This window comes from Coturnix japonica, chromosome 1 (genome assembly GCF_054131305.1).
Source record: "Coturnix japonica strain WE chromosome 1, WE-NBRP24, whole genome shotgun sequence".
NCBI classification, from domain to species: domain Eukaryota; kingdom Metazoa; phylum Chordata; class Aves; order Galliformes; family Phasianidae; genus Coturnix; species Coturnix japonica.
Window position 1 is genome coordinate 44,995,996 of NC_140663.1, and position 24,293 is coordinate 45,020,288.

General features: G+C 47.6%; 1 protein-coding gene across 2 annotated transcripts; it reads right to left on the bottom strand.

Annotated features, from left to right (window-relative positions):
• Positions 1-1,754: 1,754 nt before the first annotated feature.
• On the bottom strand, positions 1,755-23,089 carry TEF (TEF transcription factor, PAR bZIP family member). 2 transcript variants are annotated; one of them, XM_015860949.3, is made up of 5 exons: positions 22,765-23,089; positions 13,107-13,430; positions 11,541-11,761; positions 10,723-10,934; positions 1,755-8,806 (listed from the first exon to the last, which is right to left on the bottom strand). In XM_015860949.3, the coding sequence occupies exons 1-5, from the start codon at positions 22,865-22,867 to the stop codon at positions 8,785-8,787; spliced, it is 882 nt and encodes a 293-aa protein (XP_015716435.1). In that variant the 5' UTR covers positions 22,868-23,089; the 3' UTR covers positions 1,755-8,784. The 2 variants fall into 2 exon arrangements, with proteins under 2 accessions (XP_015716435.1, XP_015716416.1); XM_015860930.3 differs by lacking the exon at positions 22,765-23,089 and adding an exon at positions 18,425-18,817.
• Between the last annotated feature and the right edge of the window lie 1,204 nt (positions 23,090-24,293).

The window sequence follows — 24,293 nt, forward strand, 5'->3', positions numbered from 1 at the left end:
GCTATGTAGGCTCAAGGGGTGAGGACATCCCCATGGAGGTGCAGGGCCACATCTATACAACAGCACCATGAGCAGTCCCAGAGACTGAAGGTCCCACCACCTCTCAGCAGGGCAAGGTCCAGCCTTAACCCCAGCATCTGCTGAACCCCACGTCCCTGTGGTGCCAGCAGGGAGAGCTTCCTCCACAGGCCAGGCTACACTGCGGGCCAAGCGGAGTGATGCTGCTCCAAGAAGGGCATTGGCTGTGGCTTACTCATCACTCTGGGATGTCAGCCCTAATGGAAAACATCAGGGAGTAGTTAGAATATGCCATAAATATTTACGAGCGAGAACATCCATTTCCTAACTGCTTGTTGGAAGCCCACAGCTGCCTCAGGCTTCGGGCTGAGGTTCTGGCTCCCATTCCAGCACTGGGAGAAGCACAGCCCCGCTCGGTGCCAGCGGCCAGTGGACCGTGTACAGTGGGCAGTGGTGGGCAGTAACACGGCCACCTCCTGCGCTGAGTTTGAGGGTTTGGACACAGTTATTGCGGCCATCCCTGGGGCTTTCTGCTCCTCCTGCGCAACGCAGGCACGTGGCTGGCACTCGGAGGACAGCCTTTAAATAACCGCACCGCAATGAGTCACTCGTCACCCCAGGCAGTCTGGCTGCCGGCTTACATAGCGTGAAAGCCGGTGATCTCTGGAAGAGGAGAGGATCCTACAGCGAGCAGACATATGGCTCAGTTCCTGGCCAGAAGGTGGGAGGAAGGGACGTGTTCGGGGATGAGATAGGCTGGGAGGCTCCGTCCTCCCGACCTGCCTGCACATGCCACGTTGGCTCAGGAATTGCCCCGAGTCAGCACTATCTGTGGCTCTGTGCTGCTCGGAGGCAGAGATGGGGCACACGGCGCCGTGCCCGGGCACAGCGTGGCAAGCAACGGGGCTCCGGAGCGCCGCTTTGCCCTCTGAAGCCCCCAGCCCCTCCCGCAGCCCTTCCCCGCAGCAGCACGGCCGGCTCGGCGACTCCTGGCTGCGGCAGCGCTGGGGGCGGGCCGTGCCGGGTAAATGTCACGGCTGTCCCGCCTGGTCCGGCCCATCTCCCATGTAACCTCACTAAGGTCACTCCCTCCTCCTCCAGCCGGATGGTTACCGCCGCTCCTCCAGGCACAGCGTGACCTCCAGGGGGCGCTCAGGGCTCCCTGGCCACGCACAGGGGAAGCGCCCCTGCTCAGCACTGCGCGCTGCCGCAGCGCCACCTGGCGGCAGGACGCCGCCATGACATCGCCGCGCCGCCATTTGGCAGCACTGCCGGGCCCGGCCCAGGCCCTGCGCCCACAGCCCGGCGCTGAGGGAGCCGACCTCCGGCCCTCTGCTGCATTCCAGTTGCTGCTTCAGAGCAGCAGAAACCAGGAGGCAGATCCTTTCCCTGCCGTTCTGCAGACCAGAGGAGAAAAGAGGAAAATGGAATGCAGTTCGAGGCCTGAAGTCAGCAGATCCCCGCAGTGTGTAACAGGAAGGAGGCTGATTAAGAGGCTGCCTTTTGTTCCATTGCCAGCTTTCAGATCACCAATGGCTACAAGTAGGAGAAAGCACTCCCATTTCCTGAAAGGAACTGAGCGTATAAATGGCATCTCTTACCACTCGAAGAATGGTAAAGCCATCAGCTCTTCAGCATCTACCCACTTCAGTGCATGTTGCAGGTGTGGTGCTGGTGGTTGATGCGTACCAGCACACGGGTGGCTACTTGGAGAACAAAACTACCAAATCTCTGCGTAGTGGAATATGCTTTTTATTTATTTCTGAAAAAGGAAGGCTACTAACAGGATTGAATACAGTCAAAATGTTACATTTTAAACAAAAGCTTTTATTCTTCTTAAAAACCAGCTCTGAGCAGAGAGGTGAGAGGATTGAAACCGCTCACGACATCCAAGCTGAAGACTTTGAGAATTCAAATCCGTGGTTTATACAATTTAAAAAGTGTCACAAATGGAAATATAAAATAACACCAACTCGAAATGCCCTTTCTTCATTTGATTGCTGTTTAAAGCACCTTTATTTTCCCCTATCAGCTGCCAAGAATGTGTAGGTTTATGTACAACATAAGTAGTTTGGGACAAAAGATTGGTATATAAATTAAAACCACTGATGGCCACCCAGCTTAACGCAGCCACTGTACAACCTTTATTATTTCTTTCATTCCTATAGAATCCCTCAGACAGAATGATCTCAAATGCACTTTGTGGGCAGCTCTGAAAAGCAGCCACGTTGACAGGGATTATTTAGACAACGTCTAGGAGCGGGCATCCAAGACATTCGACTACTCAACACGTGGTAAAACTAAGGTTCATCTGTCTGTCATATAAATACTGCGCAGATTTATCACCCATCCCAAGGAACGGCTGGGATAGATCAGTGCCACGTCTGAAGCCAAATAAAATATTCTTATCCAAGAGGAAACAGAACTTGAGGCCAAATATAGCGGATAGGAGATCCCTCTGACTATTCAGTTCAGACTGCACGTCTTTGAAGAAGCCTTACAGGAACAGAATTTACCCTGCACATATGCTTAGCTATTTTATAGCCTAGAGACACGGGTTGGCGGGGAGGAAGAGATCATCCGTGCTCACTGCAAATGATGCTGTAGCTTTGTTGTTTATGGAACACCACAGAAGCAGCTGATAAAGATTTTTTCCCAGTACAGCATCGAAGACGAAGAAGTGATGTTATGGCTGGAGAGGCTGTTGTCACAGGCTCATCTCCTGGCTGAAGACCGACAGACCGGTCTCCACACCTCCTCACAGCGTTGGTGTTTCCTAACGGGCTGCCTGTGGTTTGAATAGTTAAGGTTGAAAGGGAGCTGTCAAATCACCTAGTCTAACCATCAACCCAGCTTGCTCCACTGTTCCTCTTTTAACACAAGATAGAACAAGCTGTGAAAGCTGATGAGAGTTCCAGCCGTGCAGCATCCAGCAAAACCTCAACTCATTAATTACTTTCCCTCTCCAAAACCAGGACAAGGGACCTGTGTCATCTATATACATAACGTATCTAATAGAGATGTAGGCTATCTAGGTTACAAATGAGCTTCGGTAACAACAGCTCACTGTGCAGCCTGGCTGAAGAGTGGAGGCAGACCTGTTCCAAGCCAAAAGAGAGAACAGTTAAAACAAAAAGCCCCAAACCCAAACCCTTTCGGTTTTCTCCATCGCTAATCATTTAACACGGCCACCTTCCCAACGCTACTCACACACAAGATTAATTGCTCGGCTAATGGGGTAGGAGGAACGCAGTTATCGGTGCCATGGGTGACTACCCTTAAAGAAAGACTGGAAGAGAATCAGTTCCCTCAAATTCTCAGTTTCTCTGCTTATGTATCTCATTGGTTTAGTTTTTAACACATTTTGTCTTGATAGAAATCATCACAACTAGACTAGAACTCCACGACATCAATCTTGCTTTTGATTTCGGTAGTTCTTTAGGAAAAAAATAACAAAATAGTCCCAAATCAAGCTACATGAAGCATTAACAATACCCAGGAATTACAATGGAAGCACTTATTTATTACTTCATAGAACAGATCAGTTTTAAAAGTGTATTTACACGTTCTAAGTCATACAAAATACAGTATTTCAATAGTCATGTTAATCACCATATTTGAGACAACTTCACATCAAAGTGCAGAGGATGCATCCTTCCACAGTCCTGGCCAGCAGCAAGCGGTCACCTGCAGCGTGACAGATAAGAGCTGCTGTTGTGCTCCCCAGGGAAAACAAATGCTGCCGTACCTTCTCACCGAGACACAGCTGCAGATCTAAGGAAACATTCAGACAGGTACACGAGCAAAGTTTGTTGAGACCCACAGACCAAAAATCACATGCCTTAATTTACTAGATGGATGTGAAGTACATTTTGTTTTCGTTTACAGGTGTTGTACAGCAAAGGGCTTCTGCTCATGCCTTGGGTGGGAAAATGATGTAACAAGGGTTTTGGCTATGTAACAGGCACCCAAATGACACTGAATATGAACAGCCTCATAGCTACAGCTGACGGTGTTAAGGACACAATTCTGCAGCTGACTGCCTGGGCAGAGCTTCACATTCCAAAATAGATCCTGTGAAGTCCACGTGGCTCTCTACAGATACAGGGCTCATCCCATGCAGAACTGAGGTCTTACAACATTGGGGCCTCAGATAGTAACTTCTTCACAGCGCTATCAGTTCACGTGGGCAGGTCAAGTCCTGGCACAACAGCACACCCCGTTCAAGCGATGGCTATTTGTTTGTGCCTTTCTGCAGTAGCTCTCCACCCCCATCTCTATATTCCTTTCACTTTGTTCTGAACTGCGGACGTGAGATCAAGAAAAGGAGATTCCCAAACCTAAACAAGTTTCTTAAAGCCTAAACAATATTCTATAGGACGGGGATCCAAACTGCTGTCGAATTTAAACAGTGAGGCTTTGGTTTCAGCAGCCTAATTTGGGTCAGTACTGTGTGGTACTCCGTTTTCCCCACTTTCTGCTTTACTTGACAAGTATTTTTATGTTTACCTACATATATATCTTCCTCAAAGCATTCCCTTTTCCCCGTAGTTGCTTGAGTTTGAAGTCTGCATTCCAGAAGGGCCTTCCTAGGGGACAGCACACTCTCAAGCTAAAAATGAACCTTCTGCATGACAAATCTGCCTTATTGACAATTAAATCATTGCAGTCTCTCAATTAGCGCTATGTGAGCATTCCCACAGAAGTCAGGCTTACTGTTTCTACCTTCTTCCCATTCTTGTGTTGTGAATTAATCCATCTCCACCCCGTTACAGTGGCAGCTATACAGATCAGAGTAATCAGCTGAAAATCTAGAAAGCTGGCCAGTATCTTCCAGTACTGCAAAGGCAAAACAACAGCACCGACAGATTTATTGTGCTGCTTTTGGATTTAGATGTAGATTACTTATATTAAAAAAAAAGATTTATGCATTAAGGTAAGTTTGCATTTCTCATCTCCTGCTTATCAGCTAAAACAGTAAGGGCAAATGAAAGTCTGTCTGGGTTTTAAAGGGCATGAGATAGCTTCACTCTCACTAAAAATGAAGGCATCTGATCACAAGAAGCAGAGCCACGTTATCCTGAAGAGGTTTACAAGGCTGAGGCAGCGATATTCTCTTCTGATTCTGAAATATCTCATGGTACTAAACCAGCAAAACAGCAAAAATTATATTTTTGCAGGGGGGGTGTGAAAAATTCCCCACACAAGAATGGTTTATTGAGCTGCTATTGCTGGCCTTCCACTACGCCCCTCAACCTGAAATACAGTTGTTAAAATCAGTAGCAATCCTGCAGCTAACACTGAAAGTGATTCTGACAGCTGTAATACTTTGGGCTTTCAAAAAGCACAGCAGGGAAAAGGAACATTGTCAGAAATGACATAAAATGTTACCAAAAGAGCTGTAAAAAGCCACATCACGTTCTTTTTAAGAAAAGAAACAACCAAACAAGAAAAAGCCACAACAAAAATCATTCCCTCTCCCAGCACAAGTTTATAGCACGTTTTTATACCCTGTCCGGGCAGAGGTGGGGAGGAAGGGAAAGGATTTCAGACTGTCTGAGCATCAAAATAGTGTGAACAAATCAGTGAAGGATCAGTTTATGAACATGACATTTGCAATCAGGGATACATCCACCTGATCCCAGCACAGAGCGCTCCGGAGTAACACCAATACACCCAACCCAGGGCTTGCTTAAAGCTTGATGCTCAACTCACCAAAACAAAGACTTTTTCCTATGGAAGTTAATGAGATCTTTGTTAGTGGCTTCACCGGGAACAGATCTTGGCATCAGGTGAAAGGATAAAGTTCTAGGGACTTTTTAAGTACCAAGGTGCATTACTGCATGGAAACAAAACTGTGTGGATTAGAAGGCCATGTACAAAAGAAGTACTGCAGTAAGTTTTGTGCATCACTTATTCACTGTCCATTTTTTCTGTAGAATAAGACAACAGTCAATTGCCAATATCAACAGTTTATGCACTTTGAAAGCAAGTGCTGTTTGATTTCAATCAATTTCTTAATGAATGTAGGGCTGTCAAAAACAGCTCCCTTTAACGGCAATCCCTGCAGCGATGCTCCAAGATACATTCCCCTTATTCCCTTCCCTTGGAGATGGTCCCTTTGTGGATGCAATTGGGGTATATTGGCATTAGACACACTTACGGCCTCTATGTAGCATGTTCCAAGGACAGAGAACTTCAGACACCAACAGTGTCAGTTCAGCATCGTTTAACACATAGACTGAGCTAAAACAATACTGGTCTTACGATCCCTATGGAAAATGTATTCAAGCTATCGCTTACAACAAATAGGATGGTCATCCTCGTCAAAGAAGCAAGACTAAGTGGATCTTTCTGAAGGGAGCAGAGCGCTCTGAAGCAGTAAGCTCAACTTCCCAAGACTGCAAAAGCTGAGAAAGGAAATCAGCACTACACATCACTTAGCCATGTGGCAATGCTCATGCTCCTTTCGTAGTCATCACCTTCCCATCTACCCTTGAAGATGTTGATTCTTAACCAAAAAAGATAATCTCCAGCTACAGAAGATCAGTCATATTTATCCTGAAGTGTGATTTTCCAGTTTCACAACCTGTAGATACATGAAATGGGATGTGTGGATACGCACCGTTCTACAGGGAAGTGCGAGAATTTACTAACAGTCTTCTCTGAAAGGAAAATATATATGTATCATTCACTGTTAGTTTCCGCTGTGTAAACCTTTGATACGACAGGAAAAAATAGAACTGCACATACTATTCCGTCTAGTTTGCTGTTAAAATAGCGTGGCACACTGAAAAACCAGGCCCTGTATACAGCGTATTGGCATTTCAATCATGCTCCTAAAGCAGTAAGACAGCAAGACCCAATGAAGGATTAGCAACTCCTTGCCCAGTTACAATATGCTTTGATTTAAGCAGGAAGCGCCACTTTCAAGAATAGCCAAAGCCAACTGGAAATGTAGAAATGATGAATGGAAAGAGTTGCTATATTTACACGCCGCCAGTATCACCAACATAAAGGGAAAAGAAAAACAGCACATACCAAAAATATCCATTTGAACCTGCAATATTTGCTACAGGTAGTGAGATACGCCGACGTTCTGGCATCGCAGAGCTAAACTGTTCATCCATCTGAGCATACTCAGAGATCACCTCCAAACCACTAAGGACCACTGTGCGCCCAGTATAATTTTGTAACCAACGAAAGTTAGAAGTACTTTCTCCACTCCAGCACGTGGTCCATGACAAATAACAGGTCAATAGGTGCATTTAATATAGATGTCCTTTACAAAGGTTACGTTTTCAAAACAAAATAGTTACAAATTCTGGATTGTGAAGGTACAACATTATCTGCTGCCTTGCACCTTTCTCTCTTTGCTTTTCTGCTCTGAAGAATGGTATCTCTTGGGTAAACACTAACTCAGAATACTTGCTTGATTATGTGTTAGGTTTAGCTGGTAACTAGCTGTGCCTTGTAACCCAGGCACCTGTGCTTCTGAAAGCTTTTGGGATTATTTCTCTTGAGGTGTATGCCGTTCATCCATCTCCAAGCACAAATACACCAAACATTCACTCCTGTCTTACAGGCTTCAGCACAGTTCTGTGCTACTTTCCCAGAAAGTAAGTACTTGTTCTTCCCACTTAAATGCAGCTCTTAACCTTCCTCACCATAAAGGTAGATTTTTGTTTGGCTGATGAAGCTGTTACAAAGGAACTTCCACCTACTTTTCCCATCTTCTACACACAATAATCATCTCCACAATCTGCCTAAGCTTTCATCTACTCTCCCACACCAGCACAAGGAAGGGTCTTGGTACTTAAGGTGCCCACGGTACCTTTGCAAAGTCATCAGCTGCTTCAGATTTGTCAAACAGATGAAGTACTCTTTCTCCTCTGCAGTTCTCATGTAGTCAATAGAGAGCAAACTGCAGTATGGCAGCTCACAGCCATTGCTTTGCTGGCACTAATACTCACTTGGTAGTCTTACACTGCCAAAAGACATGGAGATCAGACTAGCACCTTGTCCACGACTGCTAACTCGTAACAGAAGAATAGACTTTGTTTCAGCAAGACACCATTAAAGAAAGTGAGCCTTGAAAAAAAAAAAGAGCAGGCAGGTTACAGCAGTGTTTTTCTCTTACACAGGCCGCTTGATAGAGATTTATTACAAGCCTTGGTATGGCACACTGGGGCGCTTTCTGGATTGTTTCAGTACATCTGCTGTATTACTCTGCACTGGAAGCCTTACACATCACAAACTGCTGTCTTTGATTCTGCACTCACAATACTCCACAAGATGCTATGCTGTACCAGAAGCAAGCTGCAGCATTAGGTATAACTTATTCTACTGCAGGGGAAAGAAGTTTTAAAGTATAGCAGTTCTTAATATATACAGACACTTCCATTTAAATCTCTCTATTTTCTTCCACTTGAGTGCCAAAACAGTCACTACTCACACAGGCTGTCAACAGACTTTGAAACATGAACTTTGAGCGTCTTGACAAAACCCCAGCAAGTAAGCTTATTGTAGTTCATAGTTACAGTGAGAAAGACAGATAAGAAAGCCATATACAGAATTAAGGAGACTTTGCACTTTTCATCATGCCCAGCCCTGGGTAGTTCAGATGGGGTACTTGCAGGCAAGCAGGCAGGCAGGGTCATCGTCAGTTGTGTTGGGACACCTCAAAGATTTCACTGCTCACTCTGAAGACTGGCGATTCATGTGTGCTTTTTAGTTTCTTTGTTTTTAAAAGTCTTTAAAGTTGCATCACTCGGAATCAGATAAGTCACTTTAAACAAAGCAAAGTGTTAAGTGTGACAATTTATTTATAATATACTTCCCACCATCACCACCACCACACACCACCCTGTGAAAGCAAATCCCCTGCTGAAAGGGTGACAATTTTTAGTAGGTTTGAAAGAAATCAGACCAACGTGGTATGAACAGACATTCTGGTCTAATTAGAACGTAAAAGAGGGGGAGAGAGATCAAAGCATACATTTACTTTAACTGCACTGGATTAGCCTGCTTCTCCACTATCTTAAGAAGTCAACTCACAATTGGTTTAAATTCATACCAATTTTTCCATTATGTTTAAATGACAAGCTGGGCACAAAGTCTTTAGTACAGAAAAGAACCTCCTTTTTAGATTTCAAGATTTAGATTTTAGATTCAATGTCCTTTTTAGATTTCAAGAGGGGAACTGGAAAGTGTCCTCAGCATCTTCTACCTCTTGTTCACTCCCTAACAGAAGCATTAGTCCAGGAAGCATAGCTTAGAAGTTCTGACATAACCGCTATCTTAAGATAGCTTCTCTTGTCTAGAAGGGAACTTCTGCACAAATACTTCTGTTAAAGCTTCTGGTTCTTGCAGCTGGAGGTCATGGAGAAGGTTCCAACATCACACACAACATAGTTCTCTTTTAGCAGCATGTACTGTTGAAGCAGCACTTGGTGCTGAGAATGGATTATTTTCAAGAGGGCAAGTCTTGTATATTAATTTTCTATCAAGAGGTATGGTACAGAGAGAACCAGAGGGCACAGAAAGTCCACAGTCACTGCTACACAAGAGATATGGAGGTGTACTGTTGGTAGCTTGTTCCATAGCATATTTGGGAGGCAAAGGACCAAAACAAAACAAAAAACAAAACCAAAAAGAAACAAACAAAAGCTTTGTACAGGTAAGGTGCAACAAAGTAACAGTGGCTGGTTTATCTGTTTCTCATGCTATGGAAGAAGTTTTCTTTGTAAAAAAAATTTAAAAGCATTTCCTTAACAGATGGGCCTCAAATTCAGCATAAGGAGGCAGACTTCTTTTGTCTAAGCTACACCATCTCCTTTACCCCTCAGTTCTGATGAATACGCTGCTTCATCAGCAATCCAAGGAAGAAGTCTCTCCTTGGGGGACAAAAAAAGGGGTGGTGGTAGATTTATAGCCTAAAATCCAAATCCATTCTGCAGTCATCTGTAAAGTGAGAGACCCCCTGTGTTCTCTATTCCAGGCTCCTGGAAGTTACCCAGAATTAGAGCCTATCAAGAGGTTTGTGCAGTATTTTATCAACACTGTACTGCCTGTCGTTTTCATAACGCTTAAGGTAGAGATCTCAGTTTCCACAAGAGATGGAATTATTTCCCTGTCCTAAAGATTCTCTGTTCCTCTTCAACAGGAAGAGAGTGCTTTCGAGTGCCTCTAAATGGGAGAGGAAAATCTCACGATGCTGCACAGCAACATCAAATTACGTTTCCCAATTTGACTGGGGCAGGGAGGCGGCACACAGGTACAAAAGAGGAGGAGTTTCTTTAAAAAAAAATAAAAAGAAAAAAGAGCCTACGGGAACTCTGGTCTCTGCTTCCTCCCTCCCCCCCCCATTTAAAAAACGGGAGATTAGAACAGAAAGCAAAAGCTCCATCCAGTCACAAGGAATCCATATAGATTCCCTCAGACGGGATAATCTGTTCTTTCGTGTGATATCAGAAAGTGCTCTATTAGTGCTAACGTTGTAAATACAGACACTAAGGTTTTGGGCAATGGGATCATCAGGAAAAGTGTCTGAATGTTGTGTCAACAGATTTTTTTTGGTTGTTTTTTAATAGATGCAAAATGGCAAAGCCTCCACAAACTTTATTTCTGAGAGTCTCTACAGAAGGCAGAGAAGTCTAAGAGGCTAAAACAAGGAGCCCTAACAAGGAAAAGGGGTGTGCTTACAAGGGTCCGTATCTGGTCTCGTATTTAGAAACAATGTTCTTGCATCGCCCCACTTCCTTGCGCAGCTCTGCAACCTCCGTCCTCAGGGCCGTATTCTCTTTCTCAAGGAAGGCTGCCCGAATTGTGATCTGATTCTCCTTTAATCGTCGAGCATCGCGGGAACGCTTTGCTGCCACATTGTTCTTCTTTCGCCTTGTCCAGTACTTTTCATCCTGTAGCAAAAAGAAGTAAGAAAAAAAGATGCCAAACCGACATTCTGTATCAAATAAACACCTCTGTCCTGTAAGGGCACTACACACCACACGTGAGAACTTCTTTCATTGGGTCATAAGACTCAGACACTAAAATACAGCCAATAATCACACACAAGTCTTGTTTTAGCAGAAACAAGATGCTCTAATAGAACTAGGGAGAATAAAAGACTTGGCTACTAAATTGCCCAACTGAAATCTGCCCTTTTCTTAATTTCAATCCCAGAATGAAGTTCCAAGGAAAACAGCCTGCCTTCTTGTCTGCTCAAAGCTACAACAGACATAATGCTGGGCAAATACAAACACTGGCCTTCAAAGCGCAGCTGATGCAGATGTGACCTGATAGTCCTTCTCATTTCTGTGCACATCATCTTAAGTTGCTCCTGCCTGGTAAATATCTCATGGTACTAAACCAGCAAAACAGCAAGAACAGCAGTTCACTTGCCAACTCTATTTCTGGCAGTGCTTTTCCCCGGTCATGTATGTATAGCATGTTACCTTTATATGTGAATGTTTGGTCAAAGAGTGAAAAGTTTCGATCAGAGTCTGCAGTATTAAATCTGTTACCTTTTGCTCATCTGGGACAAAAACCTTCTTTGCTTTTTTAATCATTGGTTGTGGTTTCAGGTCCTCTTCAGTAAACTTGTGCTTGCGAGGATTGAAAAGCTCACCGCCAGGCACACTGGACAGCACTAAATCAGCAGGGTCAGGGTTAAAATTCACCTCAACTTCTACACAGTCAGGATCAATGGGGCTGGGTGTATTTCTCTCATTTTGCGGTGGGGATTCTGGCAAAAACAGAAGTTGCAACACATTCAGCAGGATGAAGAGAATTAACTCAGAAGCCGCGCAACCTCTATTGTTGCAGCTAGTATTTACTAGCACTACCTGATATTTCTCTAATGCAATGCTTGGTACTGTATGTCCATTGTAACACAAGCTCCAGGAACATCTGCCAGACTAACAGACATGAGTAGACAGGTGTGGGACAAAAGCTAAGACTTCCCCAAAGCGCTTTGTGCAGTCCAGCACATTCGGCATTGCTAGGGCAAGTGTTTCTAAGTATGGACACTGTATCAGCCTGAGATTTGTGACTTGAAAACTTCACAGAAAAAAACAAAGCTTGACCAAACACTGAGGTCCTTCCGAGTTCAAACCATGGCATTACCAAGAGACTAAAGAGGTGTAGATTTGCTACACATTTAATTACTTGCTACTACCTTGCCACATGGGAACAGAAGTGCCCCAACAAGTTGCCTGACTGTGCTCACATGAACTTTGCCATATTTATCTATCACTTAGCAATTCAAGTTCATGAAGTTTGTAATGTCAGTGCACTCTGAAGCAGAGACCAATGAATAAATCTTTCCAAATGCCACCTGAAAAAAGACAAAACAAACAACACACCTTATGACTTACAGAAAGAGTTTCATGTTTTGCTTTTCGCGTCGCTTCCCAGGAGGAGGTCCTCAGCAAAATACTTGCTGTAAACTCTGCTCCTGAAATAGCACTGTGCAAGCTGAGTGGCTAAGAAGTTTAAGCTCCAAATCTAGCTCAAGCGCTACTCATCAAAAGCAGAAATCTCTCAGTACCACTTAAGTACGTAGTTTTGCTCCTTTGTTCTACCATTCCCTCTCCAAAGCAACCCAGAATATTGAACTGTACCACTAGCAGACCTTTTCCAGAGGTCAATTTGCCAGTTTCATAAGCCAACAAGGAAAGGCTGCTTTGTTATTTATTATTTTTTCCAATTAAGCATTGTTATTTGAGGGACAAACCAAGCCACCAAGGCATTACCAGTGACTTGGCACAACCTATCACACCTGTTAGAAGACAATCTGAGCAGCTAAATTCACAACATGCCCTGCTTCTCACCAAATAAACAAAATTAAGAAAGCAAATGCCTTATGCTGGCATTCCAGCTCCACTGATTTCAAAGGAGAAAGGCTGCACACTCATTTTTCCAATAAGGAGACTGAGGAAGACAAGAGGCAGCATCTTCATGAATGGGCAATGCTGAGCACTTTTTTATTACTTAACCTGCCACAACTGACATCGGTGGGCCAGCACATCTCCTCTTGGGTCTGAAGAGGCACCTGTTGATAGCAGAAGAATCAAAACAATTCCATCTACCTGTGCTGGACGCTGCTTCAGATTGCTGGTAGACGGCAGTAGATGATGAAGACACAGGAGAACCAGTGGAAGCACTGGCTGGCTCCTTTTCTTCCAGCTTAGCCACAGGCATGAGTGGATTCTGGTTCAAATCCAGGTGAGTAGGGCTGGAAGGAATTCCATTCTCTAGGAGAAATTCATCCAGATCCATGTACTCCAGGTGGAAAGACTCTCCATCGTAAGGAATAGTTTTGTCCCAAATAGGTGGCATGAGGGAAGCTGAGACTGCCATAGTGCTGGCAGCTGCTGCCTCATCTTCCTCAAGCTTTATCTTCTTCTCTTTATCTGAAAGATACAAGTAGGTCACTGCACAAGTTGCAGCTTAAAAAAATAAAAAATCCCATGGAAGAAAATTCAGTAAACCATATTTCTGCCTCAAGACATCACCTGAAAACACAGACGCTGAAAGGCAGCATTTGTACGTAGCTCAGCATGGAGTACTTTACCTCCCCATGAGGGCTGGACCACAGCTGAGTAGCCTTGAAGATCAGCAACTCTGCTGTGCACTGTAATACAGCATCTAACTTACTATTCACTAGTCACTGCAAAATAGACTGGTTTTGTTGTTGTGTGTTCATTTCTTTTCCTGACTTGTCCTGGAAGATGGGGAAGTGAATGTCCTGACACAGAATTACAGCAGAAGCAAAGCCAGAACTTTGAGGAAACAGAGTAGGTTATTCTATGCACGAGGGAAAGAAGGTGCCAAGAATAATTTAGATAGACATTCAGAAGTAAATAAGGGTTTTCAGACTGCATCTGAAAATCAGCTAGAAGGGTCCACAGCACATCAGAGACCCGGACCACTACTGTTGAGTATTTTAGATGCATTCCTTTCTAAAATGACTCAGCATGTCCGTGCAAAGTAAGAGCTCCAAATGCTGTTGACTATAGATAGCTCAGTGTACCTACACACAATTGTTACTCTGTGGGGAGATGTCTGATAAGGCAGACTCCCACACCTCCACCCCCAGGCCAGAAAAGACCGATGAGCTCTCCATTTACTAGGCTACAAAGCATGTAATACTGAAAAATGGATGTTTCTAGGTTCCTCATAGCTACTGAATCTTCACAATTGTCTGGGACAGGATCCAAGCAGAAAACTCAAGCTATGGAATAATTACATAATTGAAGAGATAAAAATAAATTGGCCAAAAAAGTCCAAGTTCTGTTCCTGATCCAGTTCTCCACATAGCCATGCAGCTCTACCTGCACTGCATGGAAGCATTGCAGAAGCAATGCTAGGGCAGCGACTACTGAAGCCAGCGCTGCCATCAAAAGGAACAGTCACCCGGTGCAGCTGTATCAACTGGGAATTGCACCTTGTCAAGGAAACAAACACCCACTCTGAGGCAACAAGGGCTGCAGGAACATACACTGGAACAGCAGATCTCCAGCATCCACACACATCAGCCTGACAAAATGCACAGGCCCTCGGCAATAGGATATTCCAGACCAGCTAAAATACACTAAAGGAGTATTCTACTTCATCGAGGTGGGAGTGTGGTTGAAGCTGTGCTCTAAATCAGAAAAGCCTATTTATATAAAGCCTATTTGATAAAACTGGCATTCCTTCCACTGCTGCCTTAGCTAAGACGGAACTGAGACTGAAAGAGCTTTTTATGGCTCAAAGAGCAGCACTGCCATACAAAATAAATTATCGTTTCCATCCACCATAACCTGAACATTTTATACAAGAGATAGTTACTAATCTAAACATGTGAGAAAATACTTATTGGCTGCAGACTTGGGACTAACAATGAGTACCTAAAGGGCACATAAAATCTGAGCTTTGTTAACATTACCTCCTTGCAGCTATGGGGCTCTCCCCTCACAACCTCACACCACTGCCTCTGAATTTCCACCTCCCAACACCTACCCTCGCTATAAACTCCTTTACTAACTTTCCTACCTTTTCCAGGGCAAAGCAAACGTTCAGATTATGAGCCATGATCCAAACAGCTTGCGCTTGAAGCAAGTAAAGAGATGCTGTCTGCTCTGTTTCACATATAAAGATGACGTCACTAGTGAAGCACACTCCACCAAATCAGAACAGCCATTTTATATCAACCTTTTGAATCTAGGATAGTACATTCCCATAAGGTTTGCATATTGCCCAACACAACCACCCAGATTTGTACCAGGGCTTGTGTACGGTATTGCAATAATACAAAACAAGTGACAATGATGATTTCTTTATAAATTGCTTTATTTTTTTTATCAACTCGATAAACAACTCGTGAATCTTGAATCAAAAAGTCATCACCCCTTGGTCTTAAAAACATCAGTATTCCATTATAAACTATGCAAGCCTTAACACAAGCCAGTAGCGCATGGGCATTGCAACATCTAACGCAACACCTCAAAATACAAAGCTTAGTTGTTGTGTGTAGCCAACCCTTCCCCCCACAGAAGACATGCCATACTGCAGGCATGTGTGGCTCTCTTAAGAATTTCAGAGCCCCTTAGATGCGCACCATCATCCTGCTGTACTTCAGTACCCCAAAAAGACCGCAGTCCTTCCAACTTCCTCTTGCTGCTGTCCCTGGCTCACATCAAATTAGATCCTTTCTTCGCATGAGAGGACCACCTCATTCCTTTTGCTACACGTTGAGAACTGGACAAGCACTGAGTCCCCAGTGTCGCCTTTGTTTAGCTACGCTCCTCTTTCTCCACCCTCACTTCTAGCAGCAATATCTGAAACACAGCTGAAATAGCAGCTGTTAGCAGGCACACTGAGTCCCCATGTATTTCAAACATTATGCATAAGAAGATAGAACTGTGTTGTGTGATCGTTGTTACACTGACATTTTCCCACTGGCTTTCTTTCAATTCATTTAATCTTTATTTCCTACTGCACGACGTCCTGCTGCGTACACAATATCTAATGAAACGCTAATTAACTTCTTGCATCTTGAGGTGAAAGTTTCCACCTGCCCCAGCACAGGGACCTGAACCATTAATTCTCCAAAGATATTTATAGTGTAAACAGGTATTACCTGACAGCAGAGCTGCAGTATCCTAAGAGGCTCCATTTGCAGTGATTCAAGGTCACCCTGGTAAATCTGGACTGTAGTTCTGCAGCTGAAAGCTCACGTCTGATTTAGTCCCTCATTTTCTGCTACTATGACCTATTAACTGGCCTGTACATCTGCTGTTAAGAGAGGTCACTAGTTTACCTTAAGTAATTTTGGCAATGAAAAGCAAGAACTCCAGATCACTAACAGCTGGAAATGCTGTTATTTTAGCAAGCTGGAAAGAGCTTTATTGGACATGCTTGTTTTTACCTCAAGGCAATACAGACGTTTAGGCCACTACTAGTAGCCACGCTTTTGAGGAAGCCCCCCTTCATCACAAATATTTTGCAAAATTATACTGAAAATGCTGCATAGTCCAAGGCTGATTTTTCCACAGACCTTCAGCCCCCATTTGTGACAGCACAACGAGGCAGGTTATAGAGCAATGTACTCCTGATGCCCATTACTGCGATGTTTGTTGAGGCATTCCTGCCACGGCAGCATGCAACTGGTTATTAAAGCATCCTTTGGACTGGAGAGTACGCAGCAGTTCATTATTAATAGGCAGGACCTACGCTCCTGCTCCAGAATATTAATCCCCCTTCCTTCACTACACAGACTTTTATTATTCTGAATTACTATCTTTTATTTATTTAACGCTTATGCCCTGCTCAAGTACAACAAGTGCTGTTGCACATACTCAGTCCGTGGCAGAGCATTCAAGATGATGGCATTCAGTTGCAACTGGATGTCCTCTGCTGTTGCTCAGAAGGATTAGAAAGCCTGCTCAAGTACTGGGTAGTCATATTACCCAGGGCAGTTGGAAAACCCATAGGAAGCTCGTGCAGACTATAAATGGACACAACTGCAGCTACTTGATACCATTTATCTCAGAATAATACAGCAAATAGTATTTTGTCAACAGGCAAAAGACATAGGAGCTCTTCTTAGAAAGCCTGCTGACACTTTGGCTCCATCCACGTATTGTATAGGAACAGAAAATAAATGAAGGATCCTCTGAAGTCGGTAGTTGCAATTGTACTGACAAGGCTTCGGTAAAATTAAGAAGTTACCTGCTAATAGGGATGCCTTTTTTCTGTCTTACAAACATGCAGAGAATTGAAGCATCGAGGGATCAAAAACAAACAAAGCAACACACTTCAAGGAGCGTGAAATGAAATGAAATAGTGCCAGGTGAACTAAAAGAAGCCCAGGGAGAAATTCAAGAATGGGAACAGCGTGAGCTTCATCCCAGCGTGAATGGAGGGGGTCATCAGAATTCAGCCGGCCCATCAGCAAGCTGAACAGGGTCATGCTGTGTGCCTTCCCAAGCTGGAACGGGGTCATCTGGTAAGGGGAAAAGAATTAAATGCTGCTCATTTTAGAGCAGTGCAAGGCATGAAATCCTTATTTGTTTGCGAATTTCACAGCTCCAAATGCTGGCCATAGAAAACAAAGTGGCCATATCCTGTTTGGTCAGCACACACCGCCGGAGGTTGTTTCTGATAGCACTATCACCTCTAAAGGGTATTGGGTGAGGATAATAACCTCGGCACTGCCATAATGTTGGACATTCCAGATGCACTGCAGCACCCTGTGCCATAGCAACACGGCCAACCTCTATCCGATGCTGACCTTTTTATTTATTTATTTTAAGCAAAAAGGAGAAAAAAGGTATTTGCCAGAATCACGAGACAAATAGGCTTATGCAGTACAGAGCAAGGAAATAATGCGCCAACGGCTGGGAAGGATCCCGCACTGTGCAGGGCAGCGCTGTAAGGCTGCAGCCAGCCCCGTTTGCACAACGCTGCCCGCAGGAGCCCCGGCCGGGCAGGACGGTGCAGGTAGCGGGCACACCCTTCGGGATTAGGCTCTGCCCACAGCACTGCCAGCAGACAGACACACCTGAAGGCTCCTTCCAGCCCAACTTTGCGGCAGCGGAGGCAGCCGGCTCCCGCAGCGCGGCCCGCACCGACCCCCCAACACCCGAAGCCTCGTTTGGCCGCCTCGACGCACCCGGAGCGCCCGTAACCCGCCTCGCACCCCTCGCCACGCTGCGGGGCTCAGGGCGGACGGAGCGGGCGCAGGGGGTGCCCCCCCGGATCCCCACCCCTCCACCCGCACCGGGCCCGCCCCTAAGGCGGGAGGACGGCGGTGACGGGGGAGGGGGGGCGGCGGTGGAAGGAGGGGAATGGGAACGGAGAGAGGGGAGGGGGGGGGGGGGGATGAAGGTGCCGCGCGTTCCCGCCGCCCCCGCGCGCTCACCCAGGCGCGCGTCCCGCGGGGGGTTCTCCATCAGCTTCTTCAGCACCAGCGGGAAGGCCCCCGCCAGGCCCTGCTGCTCCGGCTGCTGCGCGACGGCCCCCGCGCTCCCCCCGGCTGCCGCGGGCTCCGCTGCCGCTCCTCCCGCCGCCGCCGCCTCCTGGTGCGCGGCGCGGCCGGGCATACTCCCCGCGAGCCGCCGGGCGCCTGACGGGCTCTCAACGGTCGCCGACGGCCGCGGCGCGCGGCGCCAGGCTGCTGCGGCGGCACCCCGGGACCCAGCAACACCGAGCAGCTGGAGCGGGACGGCGCATGCGCGCCCGCCTAGCGCTTCAATATTCACGAGCGCCGCGGCGCCGCCCACCCCGACCCTCGCCGCTCGACCCGCCCTCCCGGCGCCGCCGATTGGTTCGCGCCGCTCTGGGGACGGGCCCTCGCCGCCGGGCTCCGCCCACCGCGCCCCGCCGCGGCCTGCGCGGGCACGCGTCCCCCGCCCTCCGGGGCACGTGCAGGGGCAGGCTGCGGCGGCTCATTAGCATGGCAGGCCCCGCCCCCCGCCCCTCCCGCGGGGCGCTGCGTCACCCCCAGCCGCTCACGGAGGCGGCGGGACGGGCGGGGGGAGCGCGCGGGGGCGGCGGGGGAGCGGCGCCTGCGCAGAACCGAGAGCCTCCCCCCCACACGCACCGCGCCTCAGGCGATCGGTAGCGGCTGCGGAGACGGTGTAGCCGCGGGGTGCTCCCGGTGACCCTGTGGGCCCCGCTAAGGGAGCTGCGTCACGGCGGTTAGACGGATCTCTAAATATCTCTCGTCTGGAGCCCCGGGATCGCCGTGTCCGCACGACCCGGATTTAATCTCCCTCTGCCCTACATTGCAGTGCAGCCGCTGTGTGCCCCAAATAGCGTGAGCAGCCAGGAGGAACCTCAGCAGCCCTTAAGCCTGCCTCCTATTCCAGGAGCAGGGATTCGTGCTGGGATTTAAGCTTCTGAACACTCAGGGAGACGTACGTTTGGCCAAGTTCATCCCTGAGAGCACAGGCAGAGCGTGAGGAGCTTCTAAGGAACGAGGGAGCTCAGAAGTGACAGCGCTACAGCCACAGGCCTCTCCTGTCAGCAGCCACCACCTCCTGCCGCAGCAAACCTGCCCACAGCAGCCAAAAGAATGGGCACGCAGCCCCTCTGTGTGAGCCCCCTCTGCACCCTGCAGCACCACGGCTGAAAGGGCAGAGAGCTTCACCCCCTAAAAGGGCTTTCTCCCTCCTGGCAGGCAATAGTTCAGCCTTGGTTCAGCTGCACCTCTGCAGACCTCCAAGGCAAAGGCTGTCCAACCCAGAGGGACATGGAGCACACGCTACCCTAAATGCCAGCTGCTTTTCTTGCATAGGCCGGAGACAGAATCTCCTTGACAGTGCAGCACAATGGCAGTGCATGTGGAAGGCCACCTGGTGAATGTAGGATGCTGGAGCAGTGTGGGTTAACGTATCACTGCAGCTGATAAACCCAGCTGCAAAAGCATGCAGAACAGGTCATGCTCCATTGCCTGGTGTGCTCCAGGGCTGCCACGTGCCTTTCACAGACTCCTTCTGCCTTGCCAAGCTCAGTTGGCAGAAGAAATAATCATATGAGTGGAAGAGGGATGGCACTTCACGCGGGGCAATGAAAGACAGATGTCAGACCACACAGGACAGAGGCAATACATGCAGCTCTGCAAGGGGCAACTAGCTTACAGTAAAGCCCTTACCCAGTAAACAGCTAAATGGTAGGTGGTAACGAGAACACAACCTAGCAAGGCTGGGAAGCAGCAGCTTTTTATGAATAGGGTGAGGGGACTTGGCTAAAGTGGGGCAGGCTGTAGGCTCCCCATTCAGCTCCAGCTCTCTGGGTTGCTTTGTTCCATTGTTGTTGCGGCTGGAAGCCCCCGGGGATGATACTATGTCTCAGTACAGTACATAGCTCCTTCAAGGAATGCGCTCTGTGTGCATCCCCCCCTGCAGATCTAAATGGCAGATACTTTGCTGGGTGGCATCCATGTGAATGGAGGTTGCTACATCCACTCAGCAGCCTTTCCTCCAGGGATTTTCCCTTTAGATTGACCATGCTCTTTCTCCAGCCCATTTTCACCCCAGCTCAGCAGTTGCTGAAGCTAAAGTTCACTCTACACTGCCACTGCCTCGTGACTCTGCTTGGGGAGGGTTTGGCCTGCACAATGTTAGCTGTTCTGCCCGAGGGCAGGAGGTCCTACGGAGTGATCCTGTGGGTTCCTTCTCACAGCACCCTGTCCAGGCATTGGCTCTGCCCCACCAGCAAGGAGGGAGGTTGCTCTGACAGCTTCTCCTTTCTGCCCCAGGGGAGTAGGGATTCAAGTCACTGCCAGCACAAAGTGGACACTGCTCCATCAGCTGTACCTTCCCGGTTGAGTTGGGATCTGCCTGGATCCTTACACTTGGTATTTTGCTCTGCAGCCAGGGAGGAAGAGAGGGGGACAATGAGATGCGAGGAGAGGAATGAAGTGGCCTTGGCTGTCACTGTAGGGGACAGATGATGCAGAACAGCCCGGCTTTGATGCAGCAGGGAGGCAAACAGAAAGCAGCCCAGTGCTAGGCACAGGGCGGAACACATCGAGCAAGCTCTGCTGGGAGGTCTGAAGCCTCATTTCAGACACAGGGCCAAGACCCAGCAAAAACAGAACAGGGGTGTGTAGGTATGGAGACCCAGGAGGGAGAACTGAGCTTTGTGGGAAGTGGGACGTGATGGGAACACTGGGCTCAGGAGAGAAGTGGCATAATAATCACAATTCTGAGGGTTACATGAGATGATGCTGAGAGGCAGGGTGGTCCCAGGACTGAGGATGAAAGCTGCTGTAAGACAGCAACCTCAGCTGCCAAATAAACCACGTTCAGTTAAAATGAAATTATTCCCTCTGCAAATCATTGATTTCCAACGGCTCCTCCTTCTTGCCAGACAGACCAATCTTGCCAGCACTCCTCCCTTGGATTAGTTCAATCCACCTGGCTGTGGAGACCAGAGGTCCCAAAGGGCCAGCCAAACTTCAGCTGAGCCCCTGCAAGGCTCTGTGCCATGTGAGGCACCTCTGTCAATTACTGCTGCCTTCCAGCCAGGTCTGCTTTCCACCTGGGCAGCAGTCAGCCCTGAAAACATGACCTGTTTCCAACATGTGTGGTATGTAAGCACACCAGGTAACAAAGTCTCAGCAAAGGAGTGAGCCAAGCAAGCTTGCAGATGGGAGCAGAGAAGTAATGTGATAAAACAAGCCTCCAGAAGGTATGGGCATGTCCCCTTGCCTTTTCCCACAGTTTTCTGTATTCCAGCGGGTGTTGGCAGCTGCTTTTCCACCATAGCATTCTTCTTTCCTGTTGACAATCAGGGCGAAAGGAAAGCTCCCCTCAGCACTGTAGGCCTGGCTTTTCTGCTCCCACCTTGGCTCACACACCCCCTAAAGACTACCAAGCTGACTGCCTTGTCCTCTGGCAGCTCCCTGCCCAACACTCAACTCAGCAGTTCTTTGCAGTGAGTTCAGCTTGCTTATGCCTGGACACGAGTGTGTGGTGCCCAGGTGTTCCCACACACCTTGCTAGGACTGGGCAGCAATCATTACAACACAGCGACCAAAAAACTGCTTGCCAAGGGCATGTGGCATCCCATTCAAAGCCATCCAGTCTGTGAGTTATGTGATGGGCGCTTGGAGTGTGCCCAGCAGGAGAGAATCGTTCAGCCCAGCAGAAGCACAGACTAAACAACTTCTTGGATCATTTCCATCTGTTTTCTCAGAGGCTGCACAGAGAGTGGGAAAGCCTAGGAGTATCAAAGTGCTCTTTGCAAAGAAAACACAGCATTTGTTTTGTTCTGTACCCCAGCTTACAACCAGTAAACAACTGCAGCATCACACACGAAGTTTGCACAGAATCAGCCAGCTGGGCACCCCACCCCAGGCAGTGCACATCTGGGGAGCAGCGGTGTCCAGAAACAGAGCAGTCATTAACCACTAAGCAGCATGGATAGAAATCCTGGAAGTTGCTCCTATATGAGCACAAAGGTTTGTACCCAGTTCTTGTCTGTCCAGAAAGCTTTGAGGGCTTCCAAGATGTAGCTCAGAAGAGAGATTAAAAGGATCAGGAGCTCAGCACTCCTGATGGATTTTGTAATCAACCCATCACTGCTATTTTCCTCCGAGCTACACGCCACGCTCAGTCCCAGCACTCCCAGCTCACTTGGGATCAGAGGAAGCACACCCTTGAAAAGCTCGCAGTGAACAAACTTCTGCCCCCTTCTCACACTGCAGTTTAAGGAGAAACAAAACCAGACCCACTAGCATTCCCTCCGTCCTACCTGTCATTTTGTTGGTCCAGGGTAAGGAGTACTCCAGCAGGGACTTCAAGACTTCGGGAAAGTCCAGGGCAGCGGGGCCCCCAGAGCTGTTGCAGACTGACATGTCCTGTGCCGGGACTGCTCTAGAGAGGCCAAGGGAGGGCGAGCAGCCTGGCTGCCAGCGCAGTAACCCACTCTCCTGGACCTCACGAGAGGGGTTCGGAGGCGCCCGGAGCGGGCTTTGCCAAATAACTCCGGCTGAGAAAACCTGAGGAGGAAGGGAAGCAGCCTGGTGGAGATGCAGTTTGCCCAGCTGTCTTCACCTCCCCCACTCCCACTCTGAAGTGGCCAATTGTGGAAATAGCTCGCAGCCTAGCAGGGCTGGGCCGGGCTGCTGGCCAGCACGGTTTTACAGGGCCTCTCGCAGCCAATCCGACTGCAAAGAACTGGGCCAGTTATCTAACTTTGAAAAGGCAGCACCCTTTTCTTTCCCAAGGTGTTATAATAAATACAAACATTGTGGAAGAAAAAAAGTGCGCGCACAGCCAGGGGTGCACACGTTGGCTGTGAGCACAACAGCAAACGGATCTGTGGAGCTACGAGCTGCACAGCCTGCCCCAGAGAGACATATGCACCGTGCCTGTGTCTGCCTGCTAACTTTCCAGCTCTCAGAGAGGCAGATAGCGCCTGCTTTTCTATGATGTAACACTTATTATGTGTCTGTGCTAAGTCTGTACTGATTAACGGCGCTAGGCATCTTCCTTATCAAGTTTGTATCAGGCACAAGTACAGAATTTCTCTTCAGAAGAGACACAGAGCTTTATTGGATATCCAACAACCTCCTCTCAAAGCGGTGATGTGAGGCAAGTTCATGTGTCCTGAGGTAACAGCTGGTTAGGTAAGATCTTCAGCAGGCAAGGCCCTTCTATTAATGAAGGGTTTTTTTAGTGTGGATGGATGGACAGGAGACAGGAGGAAAAAAGTCTGATCTTCTTTATAGGGTTCTGGCTTGGCAAGGTGCGGCTTGCACATGCTGGGGTCTTCTCTTGCTGAGTGTGATAATGAGAACAGAAGTGCCTTTGGTTCTTTTTACTCCTGTCTTGCTCAGCCTTACAGTGGTTTGAGTCATAGAATCACCAGGGTTGAAAAAGACCTCCAAGATAATCTAGGCCAACTATCCTGCTACCACCAGTACTTCCTCACTAAACCATGTCCCTTAGTACAACATCTAAGTGTTTCTTAAACACCTCTGGGGATGGTGACTCCACCACCTCCCTGGGCAGCCTGTGCCAGCACCTCACTACTCTTTTGGAGAAGAAATTTTTCCTAATATCCAACCTGAAGCTCCTCTGGTGTGACTTGAGGTTATTCTCTAGTCCTATTGCTGCTATTTATTGCTTTGGCAAATTAGGTTTATTGGGAGGAAACTGTCACTTAAGACCTTGAATTATTAAATTTCAGTGGGCACTGGCAAGTTACCGTCTATAGAGCTGAGAAGGCACATCTCATCTTGTGTTTGCAGTATCCACAATGTCTCCTGCCAACACCAT